The sequence below is a fragment of the Mustela lutreola genome, chromosome 6, assembly GCF_030435805.1.
Source record: "Mustela lutreola isolate mMusLut2 chromosome 6, mMusLut2.pri, whole genome shotgun sequence".
In the NCBI taxonomy this organism is placed as follows: domain Eukaryota; kingdom Metazoa; phylum Chordata; class Mammalia; order Carnivora; family Mustelidae; genus Mustela; species Mustela lutreola.
Window position 1 is genome coordinate 77,557,635 of NC_081295.1, and position 27,673 is coordinate 77,585,307.

General features: G+C 35.9%; 1 protein-coding gene across 12 annotated transcripts in view; it reads left to right on the forward strand.

Annotated features, from left to right (window-relative positions):
- The window catches only part of TRDN (triadin), a 390,017-nt gene that overhangs the window by 243,326 nt on the left and 119,018 nt on the right, over nt 1-27,673 (forward strand). For 8 of the 12 annotated variants that reach the window (XR_009354661.1, XM_059177681.1, XM_059177674.1 and 5 more), the window contains 3 exons: nt 556-582; nt 9,843-9,890; nt 24,728-24,775. Coding sequence is in view for 11 of the 12 variants with exons in the window: in XM_059177681.1 (XP_059033664.1) it covers nt 556-582; nt 9,843-9,890; nt 24,728-24,775 (123 nt within the window). In the remaining variant the exon portion in view is untranslated. The remainder of the gene's footprint in view (nt 1-555; nt 583-9,842; nt 9,891-24,727; nt 24,776-27,673) is intronic. The other 4 variants (XM_059177676.1, XM_059177678.1, XM_059177679.1 and 1 more) reach the window with 3 other exon arrangements.

Sequence of the window (27,673 nt, forward strand, 5' to 3'; positions counted from 1 at the left end):
AACATGGAGAAACATGCAGAATGACAATGGGTATAATTGGTTTCAAGAATATTAATAGCTAACCACTATTGTCTAATATTAAATCCGACAAAATACAATAACTTAAGTTGCTTGAAATCATTATCTGTTCATTTCAGGGTATTATTACAGTGTAACAGCTTGGCAGTAATTAGCTGCATTTTAACAATTGAAACCATTGGATAATTTGTTCTTTTCCTACTACTTTAAGGAAAATGCACTGGCTTGTATATAAAAACAATCAGATTCTTAGCTAATTTAAAAGGCAAGACAAAATGAGTAAGTTGCGAATGAGCATTCTGTGTTGAGAGAAGATATATAAATGTAAAAAAAGAAAAATCTGTGTTTCATGGCTCAAATTTATAATATACCAAAGAAAATGGCACAATGTTGTATTTTCTCCTTCTCAGTTCTATGCTTTCCTTGGTTTCCAAGGTTATAATACAATCTTTAAAAATTTTAAACAACTTTAAAACTATTTTAGAGAGATAGTGGACTTGTAATTAATTTAGACTTTATTGTTCATTGTTTTAACAGCTCCAAGTGAAAAACAAGTAAAAGCAAGTATGTTGAATAAAACTTACAAAAATGAAAAGAGCATATTTCAGATGCTTACTAATTTAAGTTTTCTGCTATAGACAAGGCTAATGCTAATTTTTTGAGGCTGGCTTACCAAATGTTTCTTGCTATTAATATTTGTTTTGTTGAAATAATATACATAATTATTCAACCTTTTCTGTGAATTTATTCTTCTTAAAATTTATTTTCATTTGCAAATGTTAATTTGTCCAGATCATAACTCCTTTTTGAGTAGTTGTATTTTTGTTTCTTATTTTGCACGATAAATGATCTCTTCAGTTTCTTAAAAACATCAGACTTAATTTTCCTAATAATCACTTGGCCAAACCAGTAGGCAAGATAATTTGCCTATTGGTGAAAGTCATTGTGTCTTTTTTTTTTTTTTTAAGATTTTATTTATTTATTTTTTAACAGAGAGAGATTACAAGTAGGCGAGAGGCAGGCAGAAAGAAGGCGGGGGGGGGGGGGAAACAGGCTCCCCGCTGAGCAGAGAGCCCAACAAGGGCCTCAATCCTAGGACCCTGAGATCATGCCCTGAGCCAAAGGCAGAGGCTTAACCCACTGTGCCACCCAGGTACCCTTATTGTGTCTTTAATGAAATGAAGCCCCCAACAATTTTAACTACTGCTCGTGTAATGTCATAATTTCCTTTTAAGGCTTATACTTCAGATTTTGAATATTGACTGATAACTGATTCCATGGCATTTACATCAATATTAACTTTGACAGTATGCTTAGGGACAAATGCTGGTTTCTTTGATGGTTTTTCTCCATTAGATCAACAACCTAAAGATTGTCACTAATGAAAATTACTCTAGGTATAATAACATATATTTGATTTTAGAAAAAACCAGACTTTTTGTTTCTCTAATATTTAGGTCAAATCTTAGTTTTATGCATGATAGAAGGATGATTACATTTTTCATTTGGTTTAGAATGGCATGAGTATTAATGATGGTACTATTACATAAAACAAATGCATGTTTTACTTAGTGCCAGGATTTTGAGATAGAGTATATCATTGGTGGATATATCAGAGAAAAATTAGAAAATATAATCTTGGGTAACTTAGTGAGAATGTCTTTTAAAAAATTACAGTTGGAAGTGTTTACATAGACATTATAGACTTTGATTGAGAGATGTAATATGAATCTAAAATTCCATTTATATTTTCATGAAAATTTTTAGTTGAATGTAAAGCTGATTGGAACTCTGTATTATGGAATCTTCAGTATGCTAATACTTAGTCTGTAGAAGTGCATAATCAAGAAAATATATAAAACAAAACTGATAATTTTGCAGCAGTGGTAGAGAACTTTAGATTGAAGATTATGCTAAAAACAAACATTCTCTTCCTAGAAAAATGTGACATATAGATAAAAATGTTGATTTGCAGTAAAACAACTCTGTAAGTTCTGCTATCTATGAAGCACACTATCCAATCAAGTTCTGAAAAGATCAGCATCTTTTGCAGGAAATTAGCAAATTAGGTTGCTAAATCATCTTAGACCCAATATAAAAGTTTCAAAAGAATTAATTCTCAACTCTCCATATGGTTGAGAGATTTAGATCTAACATGGGCATTATCCTTCAATAAAAAAAATTAGAGATAATTCATAAATTGTTTAAATTCTGTATTAACAACGTGGCCATCCTTTTCTTCTACTAAGAATTGCTTTTCAGTCTTGAAACCATACTACAGAGGAATTTTTTCACATCTTTTATAGACAGTGGACCATTTATAAAGTTATTGCCTAATGTAAAGATTGCATATCATTAAAAGTACTCTTAAAAATTCCTAAAATTACCCATTTGGCATGGTACACATAGGTTTGTGTATATAACCTAAACATTTGGGATATGATTTTATATTATACTATGAGAGCAAATGAGAGTGAGATGTATAGCTTAATTAAGATAAATTAAGTATTTATGTGATACAATTCCATGGTATTGAATTAAAGAAGGGAGGTGAGATTGACTGCTATGGGAAAAATAAAAGGTAATTTGGCATTAGCACTTCATTCAAGGAAACCATTACAATGTCAATTAAGTTGGTGTTGTGGAACCATTTCTTCTAGATCTTGAGGAAACCAAAATTACTATAGGAAAAATACTGGAGAACATAGACACACCTGGAAACTGTATCAGTTCAGGATGCTGGTTATCGTGAACTTGAAGAAAAGGGAAATCTTCCAGGTTCAATGATGTAGTACTGTGGAAGGGCACTTAATACTGCTACATACAAAGTTATGTGTCAGAGATTATGTGGTTGGAGGAAGACTACCTCAGACCAAGCAGGTATGCCAAACCTAGATTTACAACTTCTGCAAGTCAAGACAAATTCCTTTATCATAGGATGTACAGAAATGCCTCAACATACCCAGTGCCTTTCTCCACAGTGCGCTCTACCTGCTTTCTCACATGCTGGATAGCCACATAGGAGTTGATGCTATGACTTTTCCATTTCCAAGCAGGAAGAGGACACAACAGATTTTTAAGCCCTCGGTCATTTCAGATCCTTAACATTCTCCTTGGTGAATCTTCAAGAGGGAATAGTAGATAATGATTAGCAAATATAATTGACCACAGTGTACCTTTTTTCCCCCCAAGGACACTTCAGTGACCACAGTGCCTCAAAACCTTGGGAAACACTGCTATATATTATTTCCTTCTTCATATCAAAAACCACAGGGCTCTGATCATGTATTCCATGTACATGTTCTCCCAGCCTCTGCTCAGTTTGAATTTTAAGCTAAAAAGGCTCCTAAGACCAGATCAGTGACCAAAAGTGACTAGCCATTTTGAATTGTCATTTTTAATTGTGGGTTCAAATTTATATGAAATGGCATAGTCAGGCATTTTTCTTCCCTTGATATTCGCACTGCATTAGATTTGTGGTATGCTCAGCCACCAAGCCTATGTTTATCACCTTAACTACATTTCAGTACCTAAATATGTAAGTCAGATGTCAATCACTTGATCTACTAACACATCTCAGCATTCTTCAGGAAAAGCTAGTACAGAGAATTTTAAAATAATTCTAAAATAAAGTCGCTTTGGGTCACCTGGCTGGCTTAGTCAGTGGAGCATGTGACTTGATCTTGGGGTTGTGAGTTTGAGCCCCATATTGGGTGTAGAGATTACTTTTTAAAAAAGGAAAAAAAAAGTCCTTTTTAAATTTCATTAGTTATTTACACACACACACACACACACACACACACACATATATGTATATATATATATATGTTAGAAGAGTAGTTGGAGACAATTTATATTGGTCAAAAATGTGGCAAGGGCTCTAGGATTCATTTATGTACTCTGCCATGGAAGTTACTGGGGGAATATCTATGGACCTGAAAAATAGATCTGATATTAATGAGGTGGGTCTAGAACACAGATCAGATGACATGTATGACCATGAATCTCAGTTGGTTAAGACAATCTTCATATTCATATTCATACCATTTCAGAATAATTATTACTAGCACCTCCTTTCACTTGCTCAGTTTGGATAATAAATTGCAAGATCATAACCCAAATCACAGACAATGCTGACTGAATAAATTCAAAATAGTACTGATATAATTCTAAGAAAAGATAAGATACACACTTGGAAAAGATATTTGTAGCACATATAAGTAACAAGAGTTAAGTAGCAAAAAAATAAATAACTCCAAAAATGAAAAACAAGACAAAGAACTTGATAGTGAGCAGGGAAAAAATGGACAAAAATATATAAGTAAGCATCAAAAAAATAAAAAAAAGAATCCCCCACAAATAGCTTATAAACATATCAAAAGATGCTCAGTCTCTTAGAATAATGGAATTTTAATTAAAAGCAGAATAAGATACCATTGCACACATGCCAGATTGACCAAAAAAGAGAAAAATGATTATTCTGATAATGATAATGATATGAAGCTGTAGAAACTCTCACATGCACTGTTGGTATGAATGTAAAATTTGGAGAAACATTGTGGCATTTATATGGAAAAATTAAACATGAGCAAATGTTATGACCCAGTAATTTCACTTCTAAGAAAATTGCACATGTGTACCAGGAGACATAAGTGTGAATGTTCTTAGCAGGGTTACTTGGAACAGCACAAAATCATACATGACCTAATGTCCATTGGCAGGAGAATGGATGTATAATTATTAGTGTGTGTATGTGTGTGTGTGTGTGTGTGTGTGTGTGTGTGTAGGAATAGTATACAACATTTAAAACTGACAATTAACTACAGCTACTCATGTCAACATGGCTTCTGTAAAATGTAAAACTGAATTTATTTAAGCAAACAATTTGAATCAAACAGTGCCAAAAATGAAAAAGTATTTAGAGGTGCTCATAGGCAGTGGCTAGGGCAGAGGTTTAAGAAGGCACAGAAGCAAAGCCAAGAAATAATTTAATTGGCTAGAACTTAGATGTTTGTCTTATTTGGGAAAATTTAGTTATTTGGCTGTCATGATAGTTCTACTTTTAATTAAGAACAAAAGATTCCAGATTCCAGATTCAGTTATCAAGATTCAGATTCCAGACAAATCTAAATGACTCAGGATTTGGTTTGTTTATATAAGCTTCCAAAATCACTAGAGCTACCCTAGTCTAATGCTTTACCTATTTTGACACTGCATCTCAATACGATGTTTTGAAAGAAGCAAGTCACAAGAATTTTACAGTAGAAATCAATTTTTATAGTTATCTCACTAAACTATATAATTTGATCTATATAAATGCACTGTTATGACCCAGTAATTTCACTTCTAAGAAAATTGCACATGTGTACCAGGAGACATAAGTGTGAATGTACTTATCTTTAGAGATAAGTACATGTAATTAAAAAAAACTCTACTGAAAAATAGGGAAATGATTAATATGAAATTTAAGACAATAATAATTCTGAAATGAAGGGAAAGGCATGAGGTATTGGAAGGTTTCAACAGCTTTGACAATGTTTTATTTTTATGCTCACAGGATGTTATAAAGGTGTCCATATTTTTTATTACCATTCTTTAAAATGTGCACATACATATGATACATTTTCTTTATGCCTCTCCTTTCTATAATATCTTTCATAATTAATCAGGCTTTAAAAGCCCAGAGCATGAAGAGATAGAAGTGGCAACATCGTTTTGCAGCTTTCTGGCCTCTGTGATGGACCACGGAGAGATGAGCCGCTGGGCTTGGGGGCAGATATAAGTGAAGGACGTGGTTGTCTGCAATTATCAAGAGTGACATATTATGTTTCTGAAAGTATCACTGAAGTGGAAAACTGGTGAGGTAGCACATAGAAGTAATATTTGCAAGAAGAAAGGCCTTCACTTGGCAAAAGAAGGTGCAGATGCAGGCTGGACTGGTATTAAATATGGAGCAGGGATTGGTCATCCTTTGAGATGGGAAGGAAAACAAATGGTGCAAGTGGGTGCTGGTGTGGGAAAATAGGAGGTGCTCTAGTCTGCTTTTATTTTCTCTCTGAATCTCTCAGTAGCAGCTTCTCTCTACGCTGCAGGATACTGGAAGCTTGAGGAGGGGAGAGAATGCATGAGCCAGTTGTCTAGCCTGGGAGAACAACTTCCTAGTTCTGTGCTAGTCTTGCTGGTCAGTGCTGAGCTCTCACTTAAATACTGAACTGAGACATTCGGGAGAGATCTGCAGCATGAGGGCCTTCCTCCAGTGTGGAAGTTTGGATGACTGCTCAGGCGGCAAGCATAAAGGGCGTTTGGGGGTGTAATGAATGGATAGAATGGATTGAATTGTGTCCTCTCCCTCAAAGGATATGTTAAAGTCCTAAGTCAGTGCCCATGAATGTGACCTTATTTCAAAATAGGGTCTTTAGAGAAGTAAGCAAGTTAGGATGAAGTCATACTGGATTAGAGTGGGCCCTGAATCCAGTGACTGGTGCCTTATAAGAAGAGGGAGATTTGGAGACATGCAGATATATATAAACAGAAGAGAAGGGGGAGAAAGGAGAAATTGGGGTGATGCAGCTATAAACTAGTCAATAGGTTGTCAGCAACCACCAGAAGCTAAGAAGAAGCAAGGAAGGATTCAGGAGAATCAGAAATAGCTTCAGGGAATGGCCAGTTGACAGCTTCATTTTGGATTTCTTGCCTTTAGAACAGTGAAAGAATATATATCTGATGTCCTTAGCCACTTAACAGTTTAAAAGCAGCCTGGGATAGGTGCCTGGTTAAGCATCTGCCTTCAGCTCAGGTCATGAGCTCAGGATCCTGGGATCAAGTGCCTACATCGGACTCCCTGCTCAGCCAGGAGCCTACGTCTTCCTCTAACCCTGCCCCCTGCTCGTGCGCTCTCTAAAGTGAATAAATAAAATCTTAAAAAAAATAATTAAAAAATAAATAAAAGCAGGCTGGGGGACTACTATAGCTGATGACTACAAAAGCAGACATGAAGAGAGTGATTGCACCATGGCTCATTTATATATTAGCTTGCTAAGAGTAAAAGTGAGGACATGAGAGAGATCTGGAGCAGGGAGAAAGGAGTAAGATCAGAAGAATGAAAGTATGGATGGAGTCAGATGCTATTTGGAAAAGCGAGTTGTAAAGGGAAGAATGGTGCAATGGTGCCAGAGAATAGGATTTGGGGGATCATAATTCTGACAGCAGAGAAGTAAAGCGTATGTTGGCAAGTGGTAGTGAGCACAGAACTGGAGTCCAGTGTTTGGAAATGAGGAGGCCAAGGAAATCAGAGATGAAGCAGACATATGAACAGTGTGTGTAAATGACTCCTGATCCTCGTTAAATATTAGATTATCTTGGGAAGCTTCCAAATATATGAATAGCCAGGCCTCATCCCAGACTCACTAATTCAGAATCTCAGAGCTTTCAAAGCTCTGTAGCCCAGCCTAGACCTACTACATCTGAAAGTCATTGACCGATAACAGCCCCCAGCTTATTCTAATGTGCAGCTGTGACTGAGACTTTTTCTTTCTTTCTTTCTTTCTTTCTTTCTTTCTTTCTCTCTCTCTCTCTCTCTCTCTTTCTTTTAACATACAATGCATTATTTGCTTCAGGGGTACAGGTCTGTGAATGATCAGTCTTACACAGTTCACAGCACTCACTATAGCACATACCCTCCCCAATGTCCATCATCCAGCCACCCTCTCCCTCCCACCCTCCTGCACCAGCAACCCTCAGTTTGTTTTCTGTGATTAAAAGTCTCTTATGGTTTGCTGAGACTTGTTCTGAATGAAATCCCCCAGTAGTAATGGAGAGGATGACAGCTGTGTGTAAAAATACTCAACGTGGGATGGAGCAAGAGTATAAGGTCAGTTAATGACAATGAAAAAGAGACATAGAGCCAGGGGCAACCTAACAGTGTGTATTTCAAAGGAAATGAGATTTAGAGGATGCAAGGAGGTAACAACCTTTGAGAAGTAATAAGAAGTAAAGAAGATATATACATCACTTCCGGGCACTTTAGTATGCAGGGGATAGGAAAACAAACCTTCTCTATTTTTTTTTTTTATTTTTTTAAAGATTTTATTTATTTATTTGACAGGCAGAGATCACAAGTAGGTGGAGAGGCAGGCAGAGAGAGAGAGGAGGAAGCAGGCTTCCCGCTGAGCGGAGAGCCCGATGCGGGGCTCGATCCCAGGGCCCTGAGATCATGACCTGAGCCAAAGGCAGAGGCTTTAACCCACTGAGCTACCCAGGTGCCCCTACCTTCTCCATTTTAGAAGATGGCTTGCAGGGATGCAGTGTTCTTAAGGAGCTTGGGTGTAGTTAAAAGAAGAAAGCAAAGACCACCTTCTAATGCAGGGGTGTGTACTATGGTGGGGAGTTGACTTTGGAAGAATTTTGTAAAGATTTTGTTTTTAAAAGAAATGTAAAAAAAAAGAAATGTGAATTCTGTTTTCTGCTGGAAGCCTAAACTCATGGTGGTAACTGAGGTAAACAGGGATGGGGTTCACAGAAGAATGCCTTGATTGTCTCTTAGGAGAAGTTTGGTAAACAGTTTTCAGACTATGGTCTGGACTAGCCGCATAAGCATCACCTGGGAACTGATTAGAAATGTAAATTCTCAGGACATGCTCCAGACTCACAGAAGCAAAACCTCTGGGCTCAGCATCTGTGTTTTAACAGCCCACGGAGTGACTCTGCTGCATGCTCTAGTTAGAGAATCATTGGTGTAAAGTCTTTATCTGCAAAGTATATAAAGTCAGGGGTCTGGGCAGTCCTGGCACTCAGAGTCTTAAGACAGCCTGGAGAAGAAGATATTTACATGACTTCTTGTCTAAGCTCAACTTGTAAACTTCTGGTATCTAATATTATGGAATTAAAGCCTAAACATAATGTGAAGGTCTCCTCTGACATCTGATTTTTCTCCCAGCCCAAGGTCTGTGACGCAGGGAGGGCAAAGGGACATGCAGAGTCCAGAGCCCCCGGTGCCCAGAGCCCTGGCTGCTGAATGTATATGAGTGAGGGCGATACTTACAGATACGAATAAGAATAAAAATAAACATAAAACTAGAGGTGACCAAGGAGAACAACATTACCAAAAGAAGTTAGTAAAATAAGTAGATGAAGATTTGTAAATATTCACCAGTTCCTTGTTATTTTTCTTGTTTTCTTATGAATTAGAGAAAACTTTAATGAGCTTTGACTTGAGGTCCAAAATTGTGTACTAGGACCAGCATTCCAGATTATGTCTTCAAGGCAGCTCCTTTACATTCCACACTAGATATTCAGAGAAACTGCAAATATACACTTTGGCTTTTTATTTTTTTTTTCTCTCTCTCTCTCTATGTCTCTCAGAAAAAGTATTCAATTGGAATTTTCTATAATATTATGGTGAATCTTTTAAATACAAAGCTAATTGATTGAGGTCAAATACCGCTTACCACCCCCATAATTAAAGGCTAAATGAAGAAGTCCTTTGAAGTCCTCCTCCCCACAACTCTACATCATTTTAGATTTGAATATAAACTAATTAGTTTTCCAGTGTATTTTGTGAAATAAGCTACCTTGTTTTATGGACGCTACTTACACTGGCAAGAATTTAATGCTACAGATTTGTGTCTTGGGGAGATAAGAGAGTTCATTACTTAAAAATATATATAAGTACTTTATAGAGTGGTTTTCTCTGCTGCTTGCTTTGCTCTCAGGTGCCATATTTTATCTTTGGGGCACTTATAGTCTTGCTTGACTTACAATAGCCTAAGAAAATGACCTGACATTTCTTATATCCATGTCTCATTCTTTAATATCTGAATTTGCAGAAACTGAACGAGCCAAAGAAGAGACCAGTGCTGCCTCAACTAAAAAAGGTAATTGCAGCTTAAAGAAAAAGATGTCCTGGCTATAGCTTATTTCTGCTAATATTTCTAACATAACGTATTGTTCAGTTCTTATAGAAGAATTCTATTTATTGATTTTACTATTTAATTGATACAAAAACAGACCTATTTTGCACAAAATTTATGGTATCCATGTTCCCAAGTCTTTGTCTTCAGTGTTCTAGTGCCAATGGTTTCATTCCTTTAGGGTGATAAACTAACACTAGTAATTATAGTCCAATTGCAAGTTAGTGTTTGAAAAAATTGAAGAAATGCTGCTATTTAAGCTCAACAGTGCCCCAATAATCTGGAGAGCATCCAAATTCAATATACTGCCTTAGGAAGGCAGGGCTTGAACAGATGAAACTTGGAAGAGGAGAGCTTATGTGAACAATGTTCACTTTGTGCTTGCATAATATTAAATTAGAAAATGTACTCCTTGAAATGCTCATTTGGGGACATTTTGCTTTAAGAAATATTGGGAAGTTTGGAATTTAAGGTTTCAAAGTTATTTCTCTTGCCCTGTCTAATCAGAGGCAACTACTTGTATGAATATTGACTCCCTTTAAAAGGAGACATTTTAAATAATATTTTTAAGAATATTAATATACATTAAAAATCATCATCATATGAGACTATGGACTCTGGGAAACAAGCTGAAGGTTTCAGAGGGGCTTAGGGTAGGGGATGGAGGGATGGAGGTGGCCAGGTGATAGGTATTAAGGAGGGCACATGTGATGAGCATTAAGTGTTATATGTAACTAATGGATCATTGAACACTACATCAATAACTAATGACGTACTGTATGCTGTCTAACTTAACACAAAAAAGGAAAAAAAAAGAAAAGTTTTGCATATTCCCAATTCAAAATAAACTGGAACAATGCTAAAATGTGTGGTTCTGTTTTACTGATAGAAATGAAATCAGTAATATATCCAGTGTTGCCAGAAGTATCTCAAGGGACAATTTAACAGCCTTATTCTTATAATCATACATACACACACATACCTTTTCACACATTCTCCACTAAAACATCGCAACATTTTTTTCCAAAAAAACTCTCTTATCGGGGTGCCTGGGTGGCTCAGTGGGTTAAAGCCTCTGCCTTCAGCTCAGGTCATGACCCCAGAGTCCTGGAATCAAGCCCTGCATTGGGTTCTCTGCTCAGTAGGGAGCCTGCTTCCTCTCTCTCTGCCTACCTCTCTGCCTACTTGTGATCTCTGTCAATTGTCTGTCTATTTGATTGTCTGTCAAATAAATAAACAAAATCTTTAAAAAAAAAAACTCTCTTATTGCATGTGCTTTATAAAGAGAATATATATCAGAACTCTAGGGAGATACAAAATGCACATAACCCATCCACATTCTCAAAACCAAGCAATTTATATATGTACATATATAATATAAATGAATACATGGACATAAATTAACACAATATAAATGTATATATTAGTTAATAAATTATAGTATAAGTTAATATAGTTCATAAATATACTTTAATGTATAAATTAGTATGTATATGTCTAGGGTAAAACAAAAATTAGATAAGGAATAAAGAAAATATATATGCTTTTTTTTAAGGTAATAATTAGAAGCTAGAGTTACTAAAATTAATGGGTGCCCTCTCTCAAATCCTAATCATATCTTTTTCTAATAACCTAATATTTTTGTTGCCATTTTTGATAAGTGATTACATTACATGTTACATTGATATCTTTTGCTAGATATCAATGTGCCCTTAGTGGTAGAGTCCATAAATTCATCAAATTCCATATTAATGTATCTCATTCTTTCATGGTGTCTTATTTTCAAATCAATTTTACTTATTGGCATTAAGTGGAATGTGGATAAAACTTGGTTGTTTCACAAAGGCTAATGCCATGGTATCATGAAAAGGCTAAAGGTCTAAATATAGATTCAGAGAAAGTCATTAATCTAGGAAAGGATAAAGTGTACATAGCTCAGTAAGTGAATTTGAGACCAGGATACTGGTATGTGTTAAAAGCAAGAACGAAAGTGATGCTACATGTGTTTCAAAATTGGTAGCCAATGGTAAGACCAGTGGGGTGTCTATATAGCTGTTATTTGTCTCTCACATGGAGTTAGATTTCAGATACTGAGCCTTATGGAATTCCTGATTGTGAAAGATGGTCTGGAGACAGAGTTAAGAAGGAAAAATTTGACTCCTAGTAACCGAGCCTTGCACAGACTCTGAATCACTTGGAGCCTGGATATTTAGAGTAGAAATATAGTAGAAATACAAGCACACATAGTTTGGAGTCCAGTCTGATCCAACTGGAGTGAACAAAGATACTGAACTTGTTAGGTACCCCAATAATGGGTCCGTGATCAAAGGAGAGAGACTGATACAAAGCGAAGGTCAAGCAAAGCTTTTTTTCATGCCAAGCATCGAGAATCAAACTGACCAGTCAGGGCCGTCTCTTACAAAGAGGCGACCCCTCTCTGCCTTACAGACTAGCTTTTAAGGGCAAAGGCCATGTGGTTGGGCCTGGCCACACACAGGTGGCCAATGAGATTGTAACACACAGAGAAAGCTGCACAGTCATGCTAGGTCACACATAAGTGACCAATTGAATTACAGTTTACCCTATAGTAGAAATTTGACCTAGCCTATCACCTTGGTCAGAATTGGTGCCCAAAATGCACCTAAAAGGTGGGGCCCATACTCCTTGGTAGCTAGGAAGACAGTATGCAGCCCCACTGATTGGATGTCTCCACCTGGCCCGACCCGCCCTTGTGTTTGGGCTTTGTTACCTGGGACTGGTCTCTGGGACTTGTTTTTAAGTAAGTCCCCTGGGGGGGTGGGCAGGGTCAGTTTAAGTTTTATTACATAAACAACAAAATGACTGTTTAATCCAAGATGGAATCACTCTGGCTAAATAGGCCCTTACATTCCCAGCTTTTCTTCAGATATTAGTCAAATCTTTGACTTTTCAGCCAGTTCTATGTCCTCTTTTGCCAGACTGTCTTTAATGACTACAGTGTGATTTACCCAGAAACAGTATTTCTCTCTTAGGGCTATGCAGAGCCCCTCATTTCTAGAAATACTATGTCAAGCCCTAATTGTTTATATTTCCCACCTATACTTTAACAATAGAAGCAACAATGAATTCATTGATCTCATTGTTTTTTTGAGTCTTAGCTTTAGTCCACGATCAGCGGGGTCCATCGGCAGCAGCATCAACCTCTGGGGGGTGTCCTTATCCTCAGCTCGTTCGATGTGACCCGTGTAAATCCAGGCCCTGATGCTTTCCTGTGACTTGGGTTAGGAACTCCCTGCAGTCGTGTGGTACTCTGTTACTCAGGTGTTTGTCATCCACTGGTCCAGTGGAGTCTGGAGAAGGCCCTCGATAGCATGGGTGGTGGTCAAGATGATATTTTTGACCCAAAATCAATTTACTTGCATCCTTGACCAAGAGGGCCATGGCAGCAATTATGAGGAGGTAAGGGGGGGAACCCAGCCGCTACTGGATCTAGTTTCTTGCTAAGATAGACTGCTGGCCTTTGCCAAGACCCCAGAGTCTGAGTCAAAACTCCTTTGGCCACCCCTGCCTTTTCATCCAAATACAAGTGGAAGGGCTTGGTAACATCTGGGATGGCCCATGCTGGGGCACTCAGTAAGGCTGTTTGTAATTCCCGAAATGCTCCTTCTGCCTCTGCCGTTCACTCTGTCATAGTGAGCCCTCCCTTAGTCAGTTCATAGAGAGGTTGCACCATCTCCAAGAACCGTGGTATCCACAGCCTGCAGTAGCCCACCATCCCAAGAAACTCCCTTGTGGAGATAAAAGCCTAAATAAGTGGTGTGGCTCTGACAAAGCTGTGCTTTTGTTGCTGACACCTGATCCCTTTTTCCCGCAGGGTCTGTAAGTGAGCTCTCGACCCCCGCAAGCATGGCCCATAGTCCTCAGTGGCTGTTTTGCTATTCCCACTAACTTAGTCAGATTCTTTCTTTTAAATCCTTCAATTTTCTGACGTTTTCTCCTTATGTCTGGGGCTGACTGACCGGAAAAAGCAAGATTGTTTAAACGAGCTATCGTGCAACTTCTTTGAAGTTTACCTCAAGTTGTCTAACTTAGGTAAATAAACATTTAAGAACAATCAAATCTAGAATTTAACATCCATAAAGGTGTGTTATTAAAATAAAATTTTTCTCTCTAAAATAACCCTCATTTCTAGAGATAGCCAAATCAGGACTAAGTCGTTTGAAAAACAAGTCCAGTTTTAACAAACTTGGCCTAATTATTTACATAAACTCAGCAAGAACAGTAAGTGATCATATAGATCTTTTATAATCTGCTTTGCTGGAACTTTTTATAAGGAATCTCTAGGTTGAACTTTTAGTAGCCTCTCCAGGCCAGAAGCCAAGCTATGTACTTGCCATTAGACATGCCTGCAATACCTGTCAATTTGGGTGAATTCCTCTTCCTGAGGTACCCAAGTATACTGAAGTTTCTGCACCTGCCAGGAAGTGACATTCTTTACTCACCTGTTGAGGCTGCTGGGAACTCTGTAAGCAAGGTATCAGACCAACAGTTCCAAAGGGCTTTATGGCTCCAGGTTTTATAAAGTCAACCTTAGTTTCTTTAAGCTCTCTGGTCATATCTGAGTCTTTTTCAAATATGACATTCCAGTCAAAGCCTTGGTAAAATAACCACTGTTTCCAATGGTATCCTGTTACAAGAAGAACAGATTCTTATTGAACTTATGAAAATGACTGATTTCCATGGAAGAAAGAATACTTACTGAGACCTTGAGTTTCGGAGGGTTCAGATAGGGAGAAAAAGTTGAATGCTTTGATTTGTTTACAAATGAGTACTTGTACATCTCTGTAAGTTACAGATAACTTAAGAAAAAGTTTCCCTAGTCTGGAAGAGCAAACATTACAGAAACAGTAATGCTTAAAATAAGACAAAACATCAAGAGACACAACATTACAATCTTTCAGTTCATCTAGTCCCATGCTACTAATTCTGGTTTAGCTCGAATGCAGCTCTTACGGCTGTAAATTCTTACCCATTTCAGTTCCAGGATTTTAACCTATCAAAGACCTGTATTTGTCCTGAAAGTCTCCCATATGAATTTCCTTTAAGGCAGAATTTATTTTACAAGAGAATTAAAACAATTACAACTGACAAAAACTCAGAATAGATATGGTTAAATATCAAGTGATGACCCTTATCAAAACATTAAAACTTTAGGAAATGTATAGAACCTCTAGAGTAGTTACAGCATTTACCTAAATGCAACCCAAGGTTTGTTATTGGTTTAGCAGTACTCCCTGAGTAACTTAGCATATCAAGGGAAAGGCTTATGAGTCAAAGAGATCTCATTTACAACTCTGGGCAGGCAAAGAGAAAACCATTTACATTTTCTTAGAACCATCTCAATCTCTAGTGAAGATTAAATATTAACCAATTGTGAACTGTTACAACAGAATTCTTAGAAAGCAAATTTATGAATCAGTTTAGCACAAAACATGTTTACTAACAGATTTCAAAAGCGCAAACCTAGTTCCAGCAACCAGCACTATCTCATTTGGTTAAAGTTTCAGGTTACCAAAGACTTTGAAGGCTACTTTAACAATTACCCATTAAAACTCTGAGACAGACAATTAACCATCAGTTTTAGTCACCTCTTTGTTAACAGATTTTAACAAATAACACGAGCTTATTTGACGTTAAGTAAAAACTTTGAAGTTTCACATTTACTGCTGTTAACTCAAAAGACATGACCACTCTAATTAACCCAACAAACTTAACTTAGTTCAAATACTGATTTACGTTCCAGTTCCACCTGGGCCCACTCTGCTTCGAATGTTTACCTGAGACCCAGGTGGGAAGATCCGGAGTAGCGGGTGTTAGGTCCAGGAGGTGCTCTTCTTGTTTCCTGACAGTGAAGAACAGAATAAAGTGCCACCAGAAGGCACAGAAAGGGTTTCCAGTTCTACAGCTCATCAGCTCCAAGAGAGCAGCAGACGCCATGCTTTCCAGCCAGAAAGGAGGAGGGGTTAGGCAGTCCCTGTCAGGCCAGAGAAGACAGGAATTTTCCCCAAAATGAAGGGAGTTTCGGCAGCTCCTTGGGAATATTCCTTGAAGTCTCTGTCTTGAGTTAGACTAACCACAGTTGGCTCCAGTTATAGCCATTAAAAGTCAGAGTCCCCTTATTCTCTGCTTGCCCCATTCCTTCAAGCACAACAAATAGCACAGCAGACAACAAAAAGACAAGACAAAGACAACGACAGGCCCAGAGGTCCTTACCTAGAACCTGCCACCAGTGGGGGCTTTCTTGGTCTCCTGACCGCCTAGGGGGACTCGAACCCCCAGTGACTGCCTAGGGGGACTCAAACCCCCAGTGACCACCTAGGGGGACTTGAACCCCCTGACTGTCTAGGGGGACTTGAACCCCCTGACCATCTAGGGGGACTCAAACCCCCTGGTGATCTACCAGTGGAGGGAAGGGGCGTTCCCACATCCACTCTAGCCCTGGAGAGCATGGCTATGTCTAGCTTCTCCCCAGTGGGCCATACCCTGGAGCTCCGCAACCAGACAGACAGGATCCCGAGATCTTACCTCCGGAGGCTTTTCCCAGAAATTCTGATGCTGGTTCAGTTCTCGTCATTTAATCCTGGGAGAGCCCACAAATGAAAGGTCTCCCACTAATGGGTCTGTGATTAAAGGGGCGAGACTGATATAAAGTGAAGGTCAAGCAGAGCTATATTCCATGCCAAGCATCAAGAAACAAACCGACCAGCCAGGGCTGCGCACAGGTGGCCAATGAAATTGTAACACAGAGAGAAAGCTGCACAGTCATGCTAGGTCACACTTTAAGTGACCACTTGAATTATAATTTGCCCTAGTAGATATCTGAACTAGCCTATCACCTTGGTCAGAATCGGCACCCAAAAGGTGGGACCCACACTCCTTGGTAGCTAGAGAGACAGTATGCATACCCCCCCCCCCCCAACTGATTGGATGTCTCCACCAGGCCTGACCCACCCTTGTATTTGGGCTTTGTTACCTGGGACTGGTTTCTGGCACTTGTTTTTAAGTAAGTCCCCTGGGTGTGTGTGTGTGGGGGGGCAGCAGGGTCAGTTTAAGTTTTTCTGCATAAACAACAAAATGACTGTTTAATCCAAGATGGAATCGCTCTGGCTAATTAATTACATTCTTTCCTAAGCTGTCATAAATAGATTGAAATTCAGGTAGTGCTGTACCCATTTAACAAGTTACAAGTAAAGTCAAAAGAGACTTTTCTTACTCCTCAGGTAGTTCTTCAGTCCTCTACCCACTCACTGACAACTGGTCACACGTGAAAATACATATACCTTCATCATGCATTTATAGCCAGCCCCTAATCTCCACAACACTTAGCATACTTTACAAGATGTTCAACTTCTAGTCTTTCCAAAATAAGTAGAGTAAGAAAATTATAAGGGTTATTTTTGTTTGCAAAAGGTTGTTAATTGTTCTTGTACACTGAGGTTTGAACTAGGAGCTATGGGTGCAATTTCAAGAGGAAATTATTGATTTTGTGTTTGTTTTAAAATTTTCATGGTAAAAAAAAGTTTAGTAAATTGATTACAATGTGCCAAATTATATACTCAGTATAAATTGTTTGATCTTAAACCTACTTTTTTTTTTTTTTTTGGTGAAAAAGGTGATTAATATTTATTAAAGTATGGGGAAAGAACCCCTGGACAGGAAGAGTAGAACTCTTCATTAACAGGGGTCCATTATATATCTACAAGTTGGAAGGGTGAGGTCAGGAAAAAGGAAGGTTTCAAAAGATCTTTCATACGCTAAAAAGGACCAACAGGATAACCCAGGCCTTGCCATTCTCATGTTAAGGCTGTTTATCCCCCTAGCCTGGCATTAACATCAAGATACTAGGAGATTCCTGGGAGAATGTCACACAAGTCTCAACCCAAAGTGGGAGTGGGGAGGTTGCAGGGTGTCAGCTTATGCTTAAGCCTATTTTTTAAGTCATATTTTCTTTGTGGGTATATAGTATTTAATCATCAATATATCATCTTCTTAGTTTAAATTTGTTTTGTGACATTCAAATCATTTCACTTTCGTTTAACATATATTTACGTTTCACATACTATGTCCAGAATTAAGATCAAATGTAGATGTTAATATTGTTATTGAGCAACTTAAAATACTGAAAAATAGGAATCTAAGTTATTTAGACCTCAATTTTTGCTATCACCTAAAAGTTTTCTATGTAATTATAGTTCACGGTTCAAAGCCAATAGAGTAAAGAGTTCAATACAGATAAGTTTCCATAGTAATTAAAAAAAGTATTCTTACCTGGGGAAAAGCAAAGCTTTACCATGTAAGGTGACTTTAGAGCTAGGTCTTAAATAATGCTGTTATGTAATCATTCGTTGGAAGGCTATCTTGGGCACAGGTAACAGAACCAGGCAAAATGGTGGGAGATTGTGGGATGTATATGAGGAAGAAAAAGAGTTTTGGGAACATGGTATGAATTAATACAGCCTGGGCTAATAATGCCATAGGAGGGACTGATTTTAAAATTGGACTCTATTCAATGGACAATAGAGAGTTAATGAAAGTTTTAAGTATAGGAATAATATTCAGATATTTGCTTTAGACAGAGGCAGGGTCGTTAGGGTGTAATAATGTAGGTGACATCTATTGGGACCTGGTATCAGTTATGAGATTGCAAAGGAGGGATATTAATAGAATTTGACAACTTACCAACTTTGGGAAGGAAAAAAAAAAGAAATGATTTAATGACAATAATAAGTTTTCAGACTGGGAGCTAGAAGACTATTGTTGATATTCTTATAAAAGTTAAGAAGGAAGATGAAAAGTTGTTTGAGGAGGAAAGACAAGATTTTAGACATATTTAAGTTAAAGTGCCAGTAGCACATGCAAGTGACATCACATAGGAGGCTCTAATTGTAAAACTGGAGCTCCAGATAATGGCAAGACTGCAATATACAGGTGGGTTCCCTCAGCATGGGGTTAGTGGTGGAAACAGTAAAAGTCCATGAGCTTGTCATGAAGAGATGGCTTAGAGAGAGAATAGAGTTGGGGTGGAAGGCTAGGAAACATGTACATATGGAAGAAAGAGGACAATCAAAGAAAAAGTGACCAGAAAGATTAGAGTTCAAAAGAAAAATGGATGTAATTATTTATAATGTCATAGTAACTTCAGGAAAAGAAACAATTTCAGGGACAAGGTGGAGGTCACCAAGTCATTGCCAATGGAAAATTAATTATTAATGATTTTTAAAAGAGAATTTTCAGGGGAATGGCATACTTGAAAGCTAAGGAATGACAAATGGGTTGAGGGAAGGGGAGGTAAAAAACAGGCAGTTATGCTGAAGAAAATGGCTTGGAATAAAAGGAAACGCAGGTTAGCAGCTTGGTGTTCTTGTTTAATCTAGAGCCATCTCCTTTTTGATCTCAGAGGTAAAGTGTTTACCCTTCTTTTCAGGACCAGCTTCCGCAGTTCTGTCCTTAATCAGGCATCTGTGCTTTTTTGTGGCATCATCCTCTTTCTTGTTATTGATTTTGTTCCTTATTTTGGAAATATTATTCTCAACTTCAAAACTCCTTTTTTTTTTATTACTATCTCTTTCTCTACCATTTCTCTCCCCCACATTTTACCGAGTTTCCCAGATACTGGAATGCTAGTACTGCTTCTCCCTCCCCACAAGGATGAGGTTTCTACCTCATGCATGAGTGTCTCTACTGAGCCACTGATGGTCTGAATAATGCTGTTGATGCTATCCATGCTAAACCAAAGGAGCCATTCCAGTACTCACATTACTAGGTTTCTTAATTGTATTAAACCACTTTGCCTCTTCTGTAAACTTCTGTTTTCTTGGCCTATCATGCAACATACTCTCTTGGTTCTCCACATACCATCTGACCTTTTATGTCTGCCTTGTGACCTTTACGTCTGACTTTTTTTTTTTTTTCTTTGCTGACTCTTAAATTATTAGTGTTCCCAGATTACATTCTTAACACTCTGGGGTTTTCATTTTACCCTGTCTCTTTGTGAAATAGATCAACTTTCAAGGTTGAAAGTCTGACCTGTATCCTAAAGAAACCCGATTGTATGTTGCCACTTCAGGACATTGCTGTGAAAAGGCATTTCTCTGAAAATTTCAAGTTTGTATGCTCAAATGTCCAATAAACATCTTCAAATAAAACCTGTCTTAAACTAAACACCTCACTCCCCCTTCCCAACTTGTTTTTTTATTATTATTGGTGAAACCATAATCTACCATTTATCTCACTAGAAAACTGGGGGTGATCTTTCTCTCCTTCACCTGATTATTCAAAGAGTCTCCAAGTTCTGCTGATTTTATCCTCTAAATATGTCTTGAATATATTTCCTCCTATTCATAACTGTGACTTCCATTTTAATTTAAGCCTTCATTATATCATGCTTGAACCACAGTACTGAACTCGCTATTGTCCTTAGGTTTTTGATTTTTATTTCACTAATATTGATCTTACCAGAATTTCCCCACAATCACAACCAAGTTATCAAGGTCATAAAACTGACTAAGCCATTCAGTGTAAAACCCTCTTTTTCCAAGTTGGTCATAAAATAAATAAAGTCCAACCTTGTTAAAATGACATGAGACCCCGAAATCTAACCCCTATTTCCCTTTCAACTTCAATTTCAGACATGTCTCATTTTGAATGCTGCAATAAATATCATATTACTCATAATTCCAAATTCAGGAATATAATGTAAAATTCAGGAAAGTTGGTATCAGGAAGGAATGGTCTTATGAATACATTGGTCAGTTAGCATCATCTAAGAATTGATAAGTCTCTCTTTTCTGTTTCTCCACCATAATATATATCTGAGGATCCTTACATCCAAGAAGTAAGACTGTTTCTTCCACAATTAATGATTTATTCTATTGTTTCAATCATTGACATCCCTAGGCTGTAAACTCAAAATCTGAGCAAACTTTCAGCACAGATAGCATTACATTCTTATTTCCTTGGAAATAGTAGTTTATCATGCTAAGACTGTAGGCCTGCATCCCAGAAATAATGTATAAATATCATGTGGGGGACATTTCAAACAATAAATATTTTCCTACTCCTTACTTCTTTACCAGGATTCTAACATACACCATTTCCAAGGAAGCCTCACTGCCTAGGTACAAGCCCTACTGCTAATGGAAACACATCAGGGCCTTCATGAGTGATAAGGGTCAAGAAAGGAGAGATTAAATTGTTTTGGAGAATTGAGTCCCTAAAGAAAACTGAGGAGATGAATAATGAAATAAAAACCTGGAACTACAGAAACCAATTTCTCAGCCTCACAGTTTACCTCAGGACTATCTCTAATCCAGGCATTACTTTCTAAGAATGTTAGTTACTTTGTTTCCTTTATATTAGTAGGGATCTCTGAAGGAGTGCAATATAAATTTGCTTTCCTCCCTTAAAGTAAATCCTTCCAAATGTAGAGCAAAGAGAATTTCTCTCAGCACTAAAGGAGGTTTCAGGTACCCTGTAGTATAGAAAAAGAAATTGACTGAGGTCTTCTTTTGATTCCAGGCAGTTAGGAAATCCACTTACTAACATGAGCTATTTATTTCTAAAGTTTATTCTCCACAGAATTAGGCTTGATGAATTTTACATCAGAAGTAGAAGTGAAAGGATCATCATTTCATGCAAAATGTGTTCGTTTCTGTACAGATAATCAACATTTGCAGTGACCTTTTCTGAGTAACAAAAACCACTTTAGAGGACTATCTTCCTCTATTTAATATGAATGTGGAACCAATCATTGAAAAGAAAACTTGGTCTTTATGTATAAGTCACATTCAAATTGTTTGCTGAGAGACATTTACTTTTCAGAGGATTAAAATAAAATAAACTGAAAAGTATAAATTTGCTATGTAATATTTATAATGATTCTTCTGGATAAAATAATTATGAGTAAGATTATATACCCATGTGTTCTATTAGAATTACAGATTTTCAGTGTTTTATTTCTATTAATGTACCACACATCTTACTAGCTCCTTTATTTAAAATATGCATAGTAAAGTCTGACTCTAGTTTAGAATTCAAAGCCTTCTGTAATTGGCCTCATCTTTTATTTTAAATTATTCCATATCTCCTCTGTGGGAACATTCCACTTCAGCAAAATTTGTTCACTTTCCTCCAGGTGTATCTAAGGCTTTCCTGCTCCTTTGTTACACCTAAAATCCATCCTATTCCTGGAAAATTACTAACACCAAAGCTTACCCATTTTCACTTTCAACTCAGGACATTTCTTATTAAGACATACTATTTGTCAACTAATACATTTAATCACTAAGCAAAAACATATCAATCACTTGCTATGTTAGAAACAATACTAGATAGTATAGAAATGTAAGCAATACATGTCTAAATATCCTATGTGTCAAAGAAAAAATGACAGTAAAATTTGGAAATAAGTTGATCTAAAGTATGATGAAAATATTGCATTGAAACTTGGGGTGCAGCTAAACAGTAGTAGGGTAAAATTTACACTCTTTAAAAATATTCATTAGAAAAGAAGAAAGGCTGAAAATTGAATATCAAGAAAGCCAATGGCTTTTTAATATGGAAAATTAAACCCAAATAAATTAGAAGGAAGACAAATTTTTAAAAAGTAATAATAAAATTAAGTAAATTAAGAAGTAATTAAGTAGTAAATTAAGTTCTACAATAGGGAAAGCAAAAAAGTCAAAATTAGATTTGCCATAAAACCTAATAAAATATATAGAATCATGAAAACTTACTAAGAAAAAAGAGAGAAGGCATGAAACATCAGAAAATTAACAATGTCAGGAGACATCATGACAGATCTTACAGAGAATTGAAAATAGGAATATTTTACAATAAATCTGAAAATTTTTATGAAATTCATATTTTGAATCCAAAACTATAATTTTTCCCCAAAGAAAATTCTAGCCAGATAGCTTCACTGGTGAATTTTTTCAAACATTTAAGGAAAAATTAACACCAATCTTACTCTAAACCTTCTGGGAATAGAAAAAAGAGGAAACATTCATTTTATGGAGCTAGAATAACCTTGATTGCAAAACCTAACAAGGACTAAAAAAGAGAAAAAAAATACAAGCTAACTTCTTTTATGAACATAGAGACATAGATCATAGCAAAATATTAGGAGATCAAGTCTGATAATGTGCATGAAAGATAAAACATAATAAAGTTGGTTTTATTTAAGGAATACAGTTTGAAAAAAAATGTAATCAATCAGAATAATAGAAGAAAGGGAAATTACATTCATCATAGTAGATCCATTTAATATAATACATCACCAGAGTAGAAAGAAACTTCCTTAATCTGATAAGAAATATAAAACCATTAGCCAATATTCTCAGAAAAAATGAAAAAAAAATCCGTCTGAGAATTAGGACAAGGATGTCTGTTATTATCACTTCTATTAGACATTGTCCTAGATATTTTAGCCAGTGCAATAAGGTAAGAGAAAGAAATAATGTGTACAAAAATAGGAAAGTAAGAAATAAAACTCACAAATGAAACTACTATTTACTTGAAACAATCAAAAGGATCTACGGCTGAACTATTATAATTAATGGGTAAATTCAGCAAGTTTTCTGAAAAGAAGTTATGCTACCTTTTTCTCCCTTCTCTAGTTCATGATATCATTTTTTTTTGGTTTTTTTTTTTGTTGTTTTTTTTTGTTTTTGTTTGTTTGTTTGTTTGTTTGTTTGTTTAAGAGATCATGGCCAGGTACACTGTAGACATTTTTGATTGCTTTGGTGAATTCTTCAGAATATTATTCAATACTTTTTTACATCCTATGTTAGATTAAACTGAAAACTAAATCATTGGTTTAAGTGGATCCAGTTGGATAGTCAGTTGCTTTGGCAAGAATACTTCAGAGGGCAATACTGATTTATATATATCACACTGTATATCATTAAGAAGCCAGATGATGAGGATGTCCCAGACATTGGGATGTCCCAATGGTTCTGAGTTTCATCAATGGTTAAGTTGGTGACAATCACATTGCTTTGTTTCAAAGTTGCATTTTCCCCTTGTAACTCTGTGGGCTAATACCTGGTTGTAATGGCAATATTCAGTCCCCTAATCATCTTTCATCAAATGGCTGCTAGTGTCCTCTGAAGATCCTTGCTTGAGTCAATTATTTCAGTAAGGAATACTGATTTTGTATGAATAATTGCTACTGTTTTGATGTGTAAATAGGTTAACAGTGAGTACTCTATTGAGAGCAATGATTCTTAGAGAAAGAATAGTTTAGGTTAAACAGCATCTAAATGATAATCTTATTTCTCTTTTGGTTACTTGTGATTTGGGATGACTTTCATATTTAAATGAATCTCAAGCATGACCACACTCTTCTTTCAGTTGGTTAAGCTAAGTTAAGCTTGAATTTAAAGGAACATCTTAGTTGACATTTTCAAGACACTGAATGACTCCAGCAATAACCTGAATTGTAAGTCGATTAATCATAGTCCTGTCAAGTAGAATTCTTCGTAGACCTTGTTTGTCAAAGCAGAATATAAAAGAAGAAGGTAGAAAAGAGTGGAAAAACCAGTCAGAAGAAGGCAAGAAATTATTTCTTTTTTCTCTAATTCTTTAACATTAGATTTAAAATAGGTTTCAGTTGGTTTATAGAGAAATGAGAAATGTTGAAAAGCTTCGAAATAGCTTGTTTAGAAGAAAGAGCTGGCAGTGAATGAGTTACAAAATGCTTTTTTGAGCAAAAGCAGCATTTCCATCTGGAACTTTTATTTAACGTTATCTCTGCTTTGCAGCTGTACCTGGTAAGAAGGAAGAGAAAACAACCAAGACAGTGGAGCAAGGTAAAAAAAAATGAAGGAGGTTGACATTATCTTCTTTAGAAAGACAACAACATGAGGAGGAAAGCACTGGATTCAGACAGGAGGAAGACAATAATTGTTAAATCTCTTACTCTCTATCACTGTCCTTGCATGTTTTTCTGTTCCAGGGAGAATGTGAGGCAGCAATCTGGGTTTTTGTTCTTTTGTATAACTAAACTTTGAGTATAAGTTTAGAGCAGGAAAACTCCACAGACTTCTTAATTATATCAGGGAAAATGCTGAAGATTATTGGGAATAAGGAAATGATCTGAGGTAACTGGTAGACATTTTTCTGTTTGGTTTGTGGTTTTAACACCACCCCATTGATCATAGTTTGAAGAATAAAGATGACATAATTCTATTTATGCAAAAGTAACTTCTCATGCTTAAAAAAGAATATGTAAAACTTAAAGAAAAAAATCAAAAGTAAATTATTTGAGTTTATATTATAACTTCAGCAACTGATTCTTTCAAGAAGTCTGAAATCTCAATATTAAAAATCAGAATATTACAAGTAATACATTTTGAGTTGTATTTATGTAGCCACGAAATAAATATATTATTCTAGAGTATCCTTGAGAAAAATGCAGGAGTACAGTAGAGTTAAAACTTGTAAAGTGATGTTGGGCCTTCTGTTAGAGCTCAGAGTGCTAATAACTTTAATTATGATTCCCTGGCCTTTGGTTTTTCATCTATTGTAATACTTATTACTTATTGTAATAAAATCAGAACTAGTAATGATTTTGTCAAGAATGAAATCAAAATAATTTTTCCTTTTAAATTTGGGAGTAATTCCTCATATGAAAAGTATTTATTTTTGACACAGATATATCAAGAAAACCCTTTAATTTCTCACATTTCAGATAAGTGAATTAAGGTTTCAGATTCAATTAAGTTAAATAATTGGTTAAAAATTTATTTCCTTGGGCTTTTCAAAATAAAATCAGATTGCAATTATACTGAAAATATTTTCAAATTAATTTTGGCTTTTGAGGGCTTTGTGAAATTTTACAATTCAATAGAGAGTTTCTGTCAAGTTCTTTCTGATGTGGGTATTTCTGATATATAAAGTAGATGAATAGGAGGATTACATCCCAACTTTAACTTGTTCACTTAGGCAAGGCCTTGAGCCTAAATTTCTTCTGAAAAAAATAAATGAATAAATAAATAAATAAACAAACAAATAAAAGGGTGTTAATTATATCTGAACTGTCTATTCAACAAGATGTGGAGCTCAAATGAGAAAATATGGGAAAGGATATGAAGAATAAAAATTCTTAGATAATTGCATAGTCCTTACTTAGGCATATTTCCTTATCAAATCAGGTGAGATAAACTGTCAAACCACTTTGATCTCATTAAGCTTCACAGTTTTTTTCTTTTTATATAAAGGTGTTGATTGCTCATCTTTGGCATTTGTAGATTTGCTTTTATAGCCACAGCATATTGAGAAGACTGGTTAGAATATAAAATGCCCACACTAGTAATAGCACCTAAGAGATAAGTATTTAAACACAGATTTTTTATTTCTTCTTACCTGCATGTTGGTGTCCATTTCATTAATTCTGTAATATTTCCTCAAATAGGTAGGAGACTAGATATGGCTCTTAGAGATGTGAAGTTAACTTCTTCACAAAATTCTATAATTAATTTTTTATTAAAAACACCTTTTCGTAAAAGCTTAGGCTCTTAGCTTACATTAAAAAAATGAGGTTCTCTCAATGGCTTTTTAAATATTGACTTAGTAAATCATTTTGGTTTTAAATATTGCAAAGCGATGGCCTCATATTTTTCAATATATCATAAGAAACATGATAATTTATTTGGATAAATTGAATATTTTTGAGATGATATATGTATGACTAATAATTGATATGAAAAATATATTTGTGATTTAAAAAATCAAAAGTTAATGTGAAAATAAGTCAATGACGTTTTACAGATTTCATCAGAGTATTCTAAAAGTTATTCATAAGATGAGACACTAAATCTATTGTGTACTTCTCTTCCTTATGCAGTTTATTTATCTTCAGAAGTATAATCTAAAACCAGTTTATAATGCATTGAAATACAATTAAATAGTTCTTAAAGAGTCACTTTTATTCATTTAAGTTTGCATCATGAACTTGTACTGGGGAAAAATATGATTTTCAAAATTCTTACTAAATCGAAAATATACTTGGTGATCGATATAAAATTGCATCTACTGAACCTCTGAACTTAGTCTGAATTGTAATTGTGCTTAGGAAACATTGATTAAGCTTAACTTTACATTATGAGAAATTCACATAGTGAAAGGTGGAATGAATTTCATGTTAATGTAATTTAGTAACCTAGACCTTGCATCACATAAGATGTAGAAATTTGGCTAATCTAACTTCTGCAAAAGTCCAAAAATGGAACTCGATTTTATCTCTAACTCATGATTAATTGTTTTTTTAGTTATTCTTTTTGTGAAGATCTTAAATTGGCTGGACTAGAATTTTGAGTATTAAGAAACACTTTATAAATAATTTCTCCATTTAAAGGTGCACACACACATACACACACACACACACACACACACACACCCCACATCATTAACTATTCCTCCTTAGAATAGGCTGTACCTAGAAGCATCAAGAGATACAAATATTTAACACAGTAAGTGTTGCTATTCTTATAGTGAGAGCTAAGGAAAGTCAAAGATAAAACATTGTAACACTTGCTACATGCTGTGTTCTACCATAGGAGGACTTATATTTAGATATTTGTATATTACACCTAGAAAGAGTGCATCATGTTTCATTAAGCTTAATTTATTCATTTGTTGACATAATTTCTTATAGCGTACATTTTCTTCCTTGTTATTCACTTTCAAAATTGACCTGCCTCCTAAAT